General features: G+C 54.6%; 1 protein-coding gene across 1 annotated transcript; it reads left to right on the top strand.

The window, feature by feature from the left end:
* Window positions 1–1010: 1010 nt before the first annotated feature.
* LOC115335671 (galanin receptor 2b-like) lies at window positions 1011–10739 on the top strand. Its single transcript, XM_030001699.2, has 3 exons — window positions 1011–1315; window positions 5516–5915; window positions 8802–10739. The coding sequence occupies exons 2-3, from the start codon at window positions 5542–5544 to the stop codon at window positions 9538–9540; spliced, it is 1113 nt and encodes a 370-aa protein (XP_029857559.1). The 5' UTR covers window positions 1011–1315; window positions 5516–5541; the 3' UTR covers window positions 9541–10739.
* The last annotated feature ends 1913 nt before the right edge of the window (window positions 10740–12652 follow it).

Below are 12652 nucleotides of genomic sequence, written 5' to 3'. Positions count from 1 at the left end.
GCCAGAAATTGATGCTGCATATCCTCGCCAGCACATCCCTCTCCTGTGGTCCAACAGAGAGTGCGGACACGTGTTGGGTCCTGGACCACCGGTGATGACTCCAGGATGGGAGCTCTGCGTGGGACTGCATGATGTCCCTCTGCCTCCATCCTGCACAGGCACACAGCCCTGGCCTCAGCCAGGTGCTGCAGGGAACCCCTCATGCCAGTGAGACCCTGCCAGCTGGGGCAGGGCTGGCACGGTCTCTCCCCCTTGCCAGCTGTACTTCTACCGCCTCTGGCAGCACAGGCACCCCAGCCTCCTTCTCTGTCTGCAGCTTACTGCAGGCAACAGGGCTCGGCTGGCTGAGTACAGACTTCCATCGCACCTGCCTCGGGGCCAGGACAGGCGTCTCCTGTCATACCTCCCGCTGCACAGACCCCTGCAACCCCTTCCCCCTCCAGCAACCCACAGCACCACAGTGGCTACAGGGAGCAGAGAGGGAAGAGGAATAATCATGAGGCTGCCCGGGTGCCCCCCAGGAGAGGGGCTGGGGCTGGGGGCAGCCCTGCCGTGACCCTGCAGCTGCCGGCGGCTTGCTGCTGTGCCCCAGCGGCCTGAAATATGTGCGTGTGTGTGTTCCCGAGGCGCTGGTGCCTCCCTGGGGTTCCCTTAGGGCCACCCAGCCTCTGCTCAGTGATCGACCCGCCCCGGGGGGGAGCTGCTGGGGGGTGGGCTCCAGCTGCCCCTCCGGTCCCTGGGAACGCCTGGAGCCTTGCCGGGTGCCTGCCTGGGACAGGGGAATGCTGGCTGGTGGTGAGGGATGTGCGTGTGGATGTAAGCACCTGCGCGGGTGTGCGGGGAGTTGCGTGTGCACAGGGAGGCGTGCGTCGGGTTGTGCTGGATGTCAGCGTCGAAGAGGCTTGTGCTTGCTGGTGGATTTTGTAAGTGTGTGCTTTGGGGGGGTTGGGGGGGGTGTGTGCATGCGGTGTGAGTGCCGAGCGTGTTCTGCGTGCGGGGCGCGTGTGTTGCGGGGTGCAAGTGTTCACACAGGGCTGTGCTGGGGCGCGCACGTTGCGTTACTGCCAGTGTTGCCTGTGTGTGTCCGTACGCGTGCATGTGCCCGAGAGCGTGTGCGTGCAGGAAAGTTTGTGCCGGAGTGTGCCCAGGGATGCGCTGGGGCAGGGGCGGAGCCGCCCCCGGCAGCGGGCTCCGCCCGGGCGGCAAAGGCAGCAGGAGCGGCACCGGGCAGCGGCCCCGGCGGCGGGAGCAGCAGCGGTACCGGCAGCGGGCAGCTGCCCTCAGCGGGGCGAGCGGCGGCGCGGGCCGGGGCCAGGTAGGGTCCCGCCGGCGCGGGCGGAGCGCTGGGTCCGGCCGGTGCCCCGCGGCGGGCGGAGCGGCTGGGAGCGGAGCGGGGCGCCGGGGGCCGGCGGGGCGGGGGCCGGCGGAGCCTGCGCCAGGCGGAGCCGCTGCCTCTCGCCGTCCGGGCAGGGAGGCGAGCGGAGCGGCGCCGGCGGACGGGCAGCCCCAACGGGTCGCCGGCAGCCGTGCCTGCCGCAGGACGGGGCAGCGCTCGGGCAGCTGCCGGTGCCGGGGAGGGGGCTGCGGCCAGGCTGGGCACGGGCGGGGTGGGGTGCCTGGCAGGGTGCTGGAGGGCAGCGGTGGCTCCCGGGTTGAGTTCCCCCGAGCTGGCCAAGCAAGGGGGACTCTGCCTTGTCCCCCCGCGGAGCGAGTGAGGCGCCTGATCGCAGCTTCGCTGCGCCAGTGGGGAAGTGGAGGCACTTGACAGCAACGTCGGCAGCAGAACGAGCCCGGGGGAGCTGGCTCCCAAGCCCGCTGAAACAGGGAATTCAAACCGCCTGCTCCCTGTCCCCCCTCTCCTCTCCGTGCTCCTGTCTGGCCAGGCCAGCAGGGTCTGTGTTGTCCCCCCGACACTGCTGTGTCTGTCCCCTTACCCTGCCTCCTCCTGCCCTTCTCGGCCTTCCCTTGACAGAGGAGCTGGCTATGCTGGCTCGCAGGCAACCCTGGCATGACCTGCTGCCTGCCCCCACCAAGGCTTTGTGTTGGTCCTTTCATTACGCCCACCAGATGGGTGCTGGGCACCATTCTCCCTGCCAATCCTTTACTGAAGCCTCGTTAGAAAAATCCTGTGTCTTGAGTCCCAACTTTGCCATTGATTGGGTTCTCATCCCTGTGAATAATACCGTCTCCATCACATCGTCTTTGCCACTGCTAACCCTGAGTAGCAGATGTGGGAGAGGAACCTTGTTGCCCATGCTCTATTTTTGCTCTGCTCAGAGCAGCTGTCCCTCTCACTGCTAGTCAAGGCTATTCAGAACCAAGTGAAACTCAGGAGCATTGTCATAAACCCATTCACAAAATGGTAGGGTGTGAAATGGTTGCAGAATGCTTCCAAGGGACAACAGAGCTGCAGGGGTGAGTGGCAGCTTCCTGAGAAGATGCTAAATAGGAACTTGGAGACATCCCACTCTGCTAGAGATGCTCTGAATGGCTCCGTGAGAGTCTCTTAGCATCTCAGTGCCCCAGCATCAATGTCACAGTTTGTATATGTCACTTAAGAGACCCTACTTTCAACCTGTGCCTGTTCTATCATGGTCCTGTCTGCAGGCAGGACTGTGCACAGAGGGGTGGATCAGAGCTAACCTAGCAGAGATAAAGATTTGTTTCTCTGCTGCATCCGTGAGTTCTCTGATCCAACCAGTTACAAAGCCACCTCTTCATGCTCGCTGTGTCTCAACTCCCATCTGTAAAGGGGACTGAAGCACTACTTTGTCTTCATGTAGATGGGTCATGAGCCATAGGCGACCAGGGAGAACCTCAAAGCTGTAGCAAGGGTACAATTACCAACCTGCCACCACATCCTTCCTGGCACTCTGCTCCTGGCCACTGGCTGTCCCTGAAAAGAACTCACCAAGTTCCCTGGATTCCCATTCCTACAGGCTCAAGAAAAAAACTTGGAGCCGAGTTGTGAATGACAACAGTAGTGGCTCCCTGACAGCCAGAAACAGTTTTTCCAAGTAAAGCATGGGCTGCTCACATACACATCAAGGGATATCAAATTTGGACTGCAACCAGGCTATGTGATGTGCCACTCCAAAGTGATTTCACTACAAGTCACACCAGTGAGGGGGACATTTGCAGGGTTGCCTTCCTTGAAGTGGGGCATGCAGATATTCCCTGTCTTTTTGTTCTCTTTAGAGCAGCCTTTGAGGATGGCTGACTAGCAGCTTGTCTGCCTTGCGAGAGAGAGCAAAGAAAGGACACTTGGCAATGAGCAGGTGGGAGAGATGCAGAGTGAAGCAGTCAGAGACTCTACCAGGCAGCACAGACACTGGGTGGATGATAAGATGAAGTTGGTTTCTGGCTGAGCTGTCAGCTCTTCTCCAGCTTTGCTAATACCTTCCTCAGCCCCATGCAACAAGGATCTCAGTGCCACAGCCTTGCATGGGGCATAATCCCGAGCACAGCCTAAGCCAGTGCAATCAACAAGAGGTAAAAATAAAACACCAGTGGCAGCCTGAGTTGCTCTCCCCTGCATACAGGGAAGCTCCCTGGTCCCAGAGGAGTTAGGCAGCATGAGAAGAGACCAAGGTCCTCAGCCAAACTCTGGCACCAGACCTTCTGGCTGGTCCCCATCCACCTATGTCTCCCACTCCTGCCAGGGCCTGTGTAAGCTCCCCTGCTTCCTGCATATCCATACTGCATAGGGTACTCTCTTCTTCAGGTGGCTGCAGGGGTACTTTTGCCTGTACTGAGAGCTGACACCACCATTTGAATTGGCTTTGTTTATGCACTGAGGCAGAGCTAGCAAAAATAAGTAGCGTGCACTTCAGTACTGGCCATCCCAGCTTTCCAGAGGAAAGCTCATCCCTCTCCCACACAAGCAGCATTCATGGAGCTCAAGCTTACTATAAAACAGAAGAGTCTAAGCCAGATGTAAAATTTCTGTGCTGCACCTGCTACAAGGCAAATTCACATTCAGAACAACTGAAACCATCCCTGTGAAATCCCCTCCGCTTCAGGATGGGTAGGTGCTTTTGGAGCAAGCCACACGTTCACAAATGAGGTGCGGTGACCTTTTGGGTCCCAGAGAGTAGAGTCGAGCTCCCACATAGCAGCATGAGCTTCCTGCTGCCCATCCAGAGGAGAGGCTGCCATGCCAAGTAGGGTATTTGACTTGTCCCAAGTGTTGGGCAGTGCACAACAGGCCAACCAAAAGACCGCATCCTGCTTCCTAGACTTTATGAGCCTTTGGCACTTGCCTCTGGGGATACTTGCAACTGTACAGGAATGGTCTCATTATAGCTGTGGTAGCATTGAACAGGGCTTGGTGTGATTCCAGGCAGCTTGCTGGCATCCCCAAATCTGCACTGACACCAGGGACCCATGTTCACATGCCCCTTGCAGTGCTTCTGCTTCAGGCACTTGCACTGCCCGTGCTCCCCAGGGAGCACTTGCTAATTCCCCAGCCTGAAAAGAGAATGCACAAGCTAGAGGCTAGTTTCTTGCACAGACTCTGCGATCTCCATACTTATGGTGAGATGGCCTTGGGCCACACTCTGGTAACCACAGCACATCCCTACAAGCACTGCAGAGGAGGAAGAACCCAAACCATGCGTTTATTCAAGGGAAGCTGTGCCTGTACCTGTATGTGATAGTCCCCCAGCTCCAGAGCTCAAAAACATGCAGACAGATTTCTATGCCTGTGATAGGGAAACTTGTGTTTCCATGCACAACCTCACCTTCTGCTTTCAGTCCAAATGCTTATTTTGGGGGCAGGGGAATGATACAAAAAGCCCAAGTCCTGGGCAGAGCTGCCCTGTGAAACATAGAAAGGGAATAAGCATCTGGGTCACTGAAACCAAAGCAGGAGTGATCCTATCAGAGCTGTTCTCGTCAGAAAGTCCCCACATAGGCACAACATGGAGCTGTGTAGTAGCTGTCACTGCCAAAAAAGCAGGCTGGCCCTGTGCCTAGTGTGTGAGGTTTATTCTAGGAGCAGATACCAAAAGAGCCAGGAGCAGGGGAGGGATAAAACTCTGCATGTCAGCATTGGGGGAGCAAATGTCTTGGCTTGTCCAGCTGGTTGGTTTGGGCCTGGAGCCCCATTGCTGTGAAGGAAAACATCACACCCCTCCTGCCATCACAGCTGGACCAGCTTGGAGGTGGAGATCCTGACTCCATTCCCCCACAGAGGAGGAAGCTGGGGACAGATGCCATTCTCTCCTCTCCCCTAAACCTCACCTCCAGCACTATCAGTCCAAGGCAGTATCTGAACATGGGCTGTGGATTCATTCCAGGGCCAGAACTGGGGAGGAGGGCACCCCTTACCCCCAGCCTAACCCTACCTGTCCTCTAGGCCAGCAGTGTCCAGAGGAACCTGCTGAAAAGAGGTGGGTCACAGAGCTGAAAACAGGGCTCTGTGTCTCCAGTGAGCCAACAGGCACATCAGCCAAGCTAATGGGCTAAGCAGTGTTTTTCCAGTCTCTCACATCTTTCCCTGTATTTGCCCCAGGCTCCAACGTCTCACCACAACACAGAATGACAGAGCATGAGGACTTCGTGAGCTTGGCTGGGTACTGGAACTCTTCCAACAGTTACCAGTTCAGCCCTGCCAGTGTCATCGTCCCTGTGGTCTTCTCCCTCATCTTCCTCCTGGGCACAGTGGGCAATAGCCTGGTGCTGGCAGTGCTGCTGCGCAATGGGCAAATGGGCCACAACACTACCAACCTCTTCATCCTCAACCTCAGCCTGGCTGACTTCTTCTTCATTGTCTTCTGCGTGCCTTTCCAGGCCACCATCTACTCCCTTGAGGGCTGGGTCTTCGGCTCCTTCATCTGCAAGGCTGTCCACTTCTTCATCTACCTCACCATGTATGCTAGCAGTTTTACTCTGGCTGCTGTCTCTGTGGACAGGTAACAGTCTAAAGACACCTTTGGGCTGGGGAAGGAGGGTAGTCTGAGAAGCTGGGCTGAGTGAGGGCATGGGAAGATGGTGGCCCACCACCATTAGGCAGATGTTTCAAACCCCAGTGGTATTGATCCATGCCAAAGACAGTTTGGGGACCAGTTGTGTCTCCCTTGCCCTAACAACCCCTAAGCAGCACTTCCAGATCTCTCAAGTGCAAAGCTGGTGCTGTTCCTGTCTGCACTTTCTGCAGAAAAGACCTGCCTTGTGGTTAGAGCACTTGAGACCCAAGCTCAGCTCCCCACTGTGCCACAGACTCCCACTGAGAGTCACCTAGCTCTGTATTAGACATGCCACTCAGAGGGTAATAGCTATCCCCAAGCCACCATTTCAGAAAAGCATCATGTGCAGGCAGCAAGGTAAACAGAGGGCTCTGTAAGAGGAGCCACATAAATACCTGAGATCCCAGTCCTGCAGTAAATCCATCTCTCCTCATTCCCCAGGGGCTGCCAGCCCAGCACAAAACTTGTCATCTAGCAATTCCTGTTCCCCACCACCCCCAGCCCTCCTGCACTCTCCGCAGAAAGGCAGCCACACTGTGAGCCGAGTCCTTTCTTGGGAGGTCACCCAGGACACTCTGGCCCTGATCGGGGCCACCTACATTGTTCCCAGGGGCACCGTAGGGCCACTGTGTCAGCTGCCCCACTTGTGGCTGAGCCCACACTTATGGTCCAGATGAGGTTGAGGTCCCCGCTGGGGTAAGCTCCAGCCTTGACTGCCACAGGGAACATGTCCTGGGCCGTCTTGTTCCTTGTGCTTGCTTCCAAGGTACCAAGACAAGAATAGGGCCAAACAGCCCTCTGCAATGAGAAGATTCACAGCACTGCAGGCAGAAGGAAACTTCAATACCAGGGAATATCTGGGGTAGGTTAGATCCTAGCAAAAAGTGTGGTTGGGCTACTCCTCCAGTCCCCTTCCACTTCGTCCTGCTCCCAGGTGCCACCTGCAGAAATGGGCACCTAGACTCAAAACAGTGAACTGACACTTCAGCAATTCACCCACCCAGAGGTGCCAGCATGCTCTGGTTGGGGTGAGGGGGGTCACATGGAATCCCTGACAAAAATATCCCAGTCCTCTGGGATTCTAGTGGTTACAGAGTTTGGCTGCTGTCATGAGGAAGATCTGAAATGTCTCACAGTCTAAGCCTCTTGCTTCCCTGCACCTACATCACGTGAGTGCAGTCTGCCTCTCCAGCCAGCTCAGCACCGGGGACAGTATCTCAAAAAAAAGATATTTTGGCAAGGTGCTAATATCTGTGTTCTCTCCCTTTCTGGTGGCACTGTGTGGTGTAGTGCAGTGCTCCACCCAAGAGGTGGCTGCATTTCAGCATGCCATGAAATGATTCTCGCAAAGCTGCCAGCAGCTTTCAGGATGACCAGGACCAGCAAGTAACAAGGGTTTTGTCACACATGTGACCCTGCACACCAACTGCATGTTTTATCTACCTGTTCTGCTGGCCTTACAGTGCATCAAATAAGCATCCTTCTGTGGACGCTGGCAGGCTGAGGCTGCAGCAGTTGTACTCCTGTCTGTGCTGACAGCTCCTCTCCATCCCCCACCCACCTTCTCTCCTTGCTGACATCTACATCTTTGCCCTATGGTGTTGCCTGGAGGTGGGGGAGCAGAGCTGGCCATCACACCATAACTGCCCACTGTTGCTGGAGGGAGCAGACAGACCATCACTGCCTGCTTTGGGCTGGCCTGAGAAAGCAGACAGTACCAAAAGGTAAGGGCCGACCTGGTCCCTTTGGTACCAAGGTGGAGGCAGCCACAGCTCCAGTGAGCAAATCTTCCCCCTGCCAGGCTGATCTGAAACCTGGAGAAGGCTGGAAACATGCCCTCAGTGGGCAGGAGCCTGAATTGTGCCCATCACCCAGCGAAGCTTCGCCAGGTCTTGAATCCTCAGTTCAGACCTCCTTCTGCTGGATAAATTCTGCCAAGTGGTGGGTATCTGCATGGTCTCCACAGCACCATCTCTCTGGCCCTAGCTCAGCAACATAACCCACCCGACCATGTATGGAGGGGTGAGCCAGCCTAAGCCCGTGGGAGGAGAAGCATCCTCGCTAGAAAGAGAAAAGCTGCTTTACCCAGAAGCGTATATCAAAGAGGGTGTGAGATAACTTGCAGGGCCACTGCTCAGGACCTTCAGGAGAATGAAGGTGGTGTGGTTTAACCCCAGCCAGCAACTAAGTACCATGCAGCTGCTTGCTCACTCCTCCCCGCTCCCAGTGAGATGGGGAAGAGAATCAGAAAAAAAAGTAAAATTCGTGGGTTGAGATAAGAAGAGTTTAATAAATAAAATAAAATATTATAATAGCAATAATAATACAAATATAATAATAATTGTAATGAAAAGGAATATAACAAAAAAAGACAAATTAGACCCAAGAAAAGACAGATGATGCACAGTGCAATTGCTCATCAGCTGCTGACTGATGTCTGAGCAGTGATCCACCCCTCCCAGCCAACTCCCCCCAGTTTATATATTGAGCATGACGTTCTGTGGTATGGAATATCCCTTTGGCTAGTTGGGGTCAGCTGTCCTGGCCATATTCCCTCCCACCTTCTTGCACACCTGCTTGCTGGCAGAGCATGGGAAACTGAAAAATCTTTAACTTAGAATAAGTCCTACTTAGTAACAACTAAAACATCAGTGTGTTATCAACATTATTCTCACACTAAATCCAAACACATTGTACCAGCTACTAGGAAGAAAATTAACTCTATCCCAGCTGAAACCAGGACAGAAGGAAACTCTTTTGTCCCCGGAGTTTATGTGGCCAGGCAGAGCTTGGCTGAAATCTCAGTGCTGGTTGCTTTCCTCTCCCCTCCAGGTACCTGGCCATCCGCTATCCGCTGCGCTCCCGGGAGCTGCGGACCCCCCATAATGCAGTGGCTGCCATGGCTGTGATCTGGGGCCTCTCCATGGTTTTTGCTGGGCCCTACCTAAGCTACTATGACCTGATTGAGTGGGAGTCCAGCTACATCTGCATGCCTGGCTGGGAGGAGTGGAGACGCAAGGTTATGGACACCAGTACATTTGCCTTTGGCTACGTCATCCCAGTGCTGGTCATCAGCCTCTCCTACACCAGGACCATCAAGTACCTGTGGACAGCAGTGGACCCCCTGGAGGACATATCAGAGTCCAAGAAGGCCAAGCGGAAGGTAACCAAGATGATCATCATTGTAACCATCCTTTTCTGCCTCTGCTGGCTACCCTACCATGTAGTCATCCTCCGATACCTCTATGGAGACTTCCCCTTCAACCAGGCCACCTATGCCTTCCGCCTGCTTTCCCACTGCATGGCCTATGCCAACTCCTGCCTCAATCCCATCGTTTACGCCCTGGTCTCCAAGCACTTCCGCAAGGGCTTCAAAAAAGTTTTCAGCTGTCTCTTGAGGAAAAAGCACCGCAACAAGGTGCATGTGGTGCACGCTGCCCACATTGTACCTGGGTTTGAGGCAGGCTCCACTGAAGTGTCCCAGATGCACGAGGAGAATAACAGGTGCGAGCTGAACCCAGCCTCCATGGCAGTCCCCTCCAGTTCCTCCAAGCCCCTTCATATTTCTTAGTGGCCAAGCTCCACACCATCTGCCAGCTTGGCTGTGTCACCAGCTTCAGGCAACCCTTTCCCACTGGGTGAGAGAGGATGTTGGAAAGGCAAGCCAGAAACTGCTATGCACTGCTTCTGGCCTTGTCATTCCTTCCCATTCCATGCACCAACTGTTCTCCTGAGCCATCTCCCCGCTATTATGCTACATGCAAAGGAAGGAATGGACCCAGACTTGCCCCTGATCTTCAAACCGCCTGGACTCCAAGGACTAAAGCTCCAGCTCCTCTGTTGGTTCTCATCCTTCGAACTCCTCTGCTCCGTGGCCCCACTGCTCTGGACACATTGGTTAGTTGTCAAAAAGTTCCTTCTGCCTCCCAATGCCCCGTCTGGCCAGACTGGCTCCCACAGTAGGAATGGCAAGGGACATGGGCAGTGCAGGCGGGGCCAGGCAATCAAAGGTGGTATGAAAAGCACCTGGCACAGCCCGTGGATGGTTGCAGTGATGGCTTTGGTGCTGGCTGCGCTGCTCTCCCAGTGACTGGGTCCTCCCCTGGGATGTGGGCTCGTTGCATGTGTGGGATGCTGCTGCTGTACATACTAGAGAAATGTCTTTCTAACCCAGAGCAAATAAATGTACTTCCCTCATCCAGGCAATAGTGGGGCCTGTGGTCGTCATCTGGGGTGGGGATGGGCTACCCCATAACTCAACGGGGCTTTTTTCTTAACTGGTATAAAGTACAGTGCACCATGAAAACCAGCACTGAGCAAAGTCTGCAGAGCCAAACCCTGCCTGGTGTCTCCACTCCTTTCTCCACAGCCGTGTTTACTGACACAGTCGACAGGTCCCTGTGCAGGTCAGTGCACAGCCGATATTCTCCCAAGATAAATGACCTCCACCCTCCACAGTTAGGAGTCTACTGTCAGTGCATAAAAGCAGCTTTATCTGACCGCCACGCTTCAGAGGGCCCATGGGCAGGCAAGGAGCTAGTGGGCAGAGGCAGGGTTAAGTGTTTAGTTCAGTTATGGTTCCTCCTGCCTGCATGGCACAGTCTTTGTGCAGGGGATTGAGGAGGCTTGCTCTCCATAGTGGAGCAGATGCTCTTCAGGGCATGCTGAATCTCATCTCAGGATCTAAGCATGCATTGACCCCCTGGAGCTTCAGGAAGGAAGACTCATCTCCCTTACCACAGCTGATTAGATGCAAGTAGGTACCTTCCTGTCACCGTGTCCTGGGTTCAGCTGGGATAGAGTTAATTTTTACAGGAACCTGGGAGGTGGGGGGGGGCATAGCCGGGGCAGCTGACCTGAACTAGCCAAGGAGCTATTCCATACCATGTGACATCATGCTCAGTATATACATGGGGAGTGGGCCGGGGGGGGGGGGGGGGGCGCCTGCTCTCGACTTTCGGTGGGGGAAGTGGCGGAGCGTCGGGTCCCGGGTGGTGAGCAGTTGCACTGTGCATCACTCTTTTCTGTATACTCTTTCATTAGTACCGTCGTTGTTGTTGTAACTTTTTTTTTGCGTTGTCCCAGTAAACTGCCCTTATCCCAACCCTCGAGGTTCCAGTTTTTTTTCTTTTCTCTCCTCCGTCTCCCCCCTATCCCACCGGAGGGGGCGGGAGGAGTGAGCGAGCGGCTGCGTGGTCCTTTGTTACCGGCTGGGCTGAAACCACGACAGTCCTTTTTGGCGCCCAACGTGGGGCACGAAGGGTTGAGATAACGACAGATCTGGCCAGAGCGTGTTGAAACAAATTTGTCATACGCATTCCTTATATTAGATAAATAGATGTTAGTCACAATGTTGATTAATTTGTTTACATGGTGGCGTTTTGTAGGTCCTTATATGCTCTATGTATTGCCTGTAGTTACGTTTCTCACCTCTGGGAGAGTGATTGGGATTATCATTTTGCTGTACTGGGCAATGTCGACTTGTGAAATGATTACATCACTGGTCATGAGGTTAAACTGGTATCTGTATGAGGCAGTGATATCATTTCCATACTTTGGGCACCTTCTATCGGATTTTATTGGTAATTACAGCCAATCCATGGGGGAGTTAGGGGGGGGATACTTCCCCCCGTCCGTTCGCCTCCCTTTTCTCCTTCCGACTAATTACAACAGCTTTTGAGAACTTTGAATATCCTTGGGATGCACAAGCCACTGTGCTGTTAGTGCTATGCCTCCTGAATATGTTTCAGGTCTTGTTTAGGGCTACAAAAAGGCTCTTTAAGAGTACCACCCAGAGATCTGCCCCAAAGCTGGATATTCATGGGTGGCACGGCATGTGGGAGGATATGGGCAGGTATCTAGAGAACTTCTCACCCCCAGTGGCTTGGAAGTTCACTCCTGAACAACTACAGAACCCTCATGAAGTGGTAGAATATTTGAAAGAAAAATGCTGTGGCTATTCCAAAGACGTACAACTCGCTGCACTGTGCTGGGCCCTGGCCAGTATCTACCAAACACTGCTTGATATTAGGCAGCACCCTCAGGGAGAAAAGGGGGAAAAGATGGAAAACAGGGCAGCAGGCACTGTGGCTACCCCTACCCCGGCAACAGGCACCGTGGCTACCCCTACCCCAGCAACAGGCACCATGGCTAGCCCTACCCCGGCAACAGGCACCGTGGCTACCCCTACCCCGGCAACAGGCAGCGCGGCTACCCCTACCCCGGCAACAGGCAGCGCGGCTACCCCAACCGCAGTGACAGATACTGCAGCTAAACCAGAGAACCAACCTGTGCCAGTATCAGTCGCCCCTGTACAGAAAAAGAAACACACAAAGAAATCAGTTCGCTCAGTGAGAGATGAAGATGAACCAGGGTCATCACGAGAACAGGAGGAAGAGGCAGAACCTGAAATAATCACCCGATCTCTATCCCTGAGTGAGTTGCGTGACATGCGAAAAGATTTTAGCCGCCACCCAGGTGAGCACATTGTTACCTGGCTGCTCCAATGCTGGGATAATGGGGCTAGTAGTGTGGAATTAGAGGGTAAGGAAGCCAAGCAGTTGGGATCTCTGTCTAGGGAAGGGGGCATCGACAAGGCGATTGGGAGAAAAACACAAGTCCTCAGCCTCTGGAGGCGACTTCTGTTAGGTGTAAAGGAAAGATACCCCTTCAAGGATGAAGTT

This window comes from Aquila chrysaetos, chromosome 25 (genome assembly GCF_900496995.4).
Source record: "Aquila chrysaetos chrysaetos chromosome 25, bAquChr1.4, whole genome shotgun sequence".
Classification (NCBI taxonomy): domain Eukaryota; kingdom Metazoa; phylum Chordata; class Aves; order Accipitriformes; family Accipitridae; genus Aquila; species Aquila chrysaetos.
This window is presented reverse-complemented; position numbering and strand designations above follow the sequence as displayed.

Excerpts from the sequence above, each read along its gene's own strand:
- LOC115335671 (XM_030001699.2), top strand. The coding sequence starts at position 5,542 with ATGACAGAGCATGAGGACTTCGTGAGCTTGGCTGGGTACTGGAACTCT. Across the intron at positions 5,916-8,801 it reads GCTGCTGTCTCTGTGGACAG|GTACCTGGCCATCCGCTATC; the intron begins GTAACAGTCTAA and ends TCTCCCCTCCAG.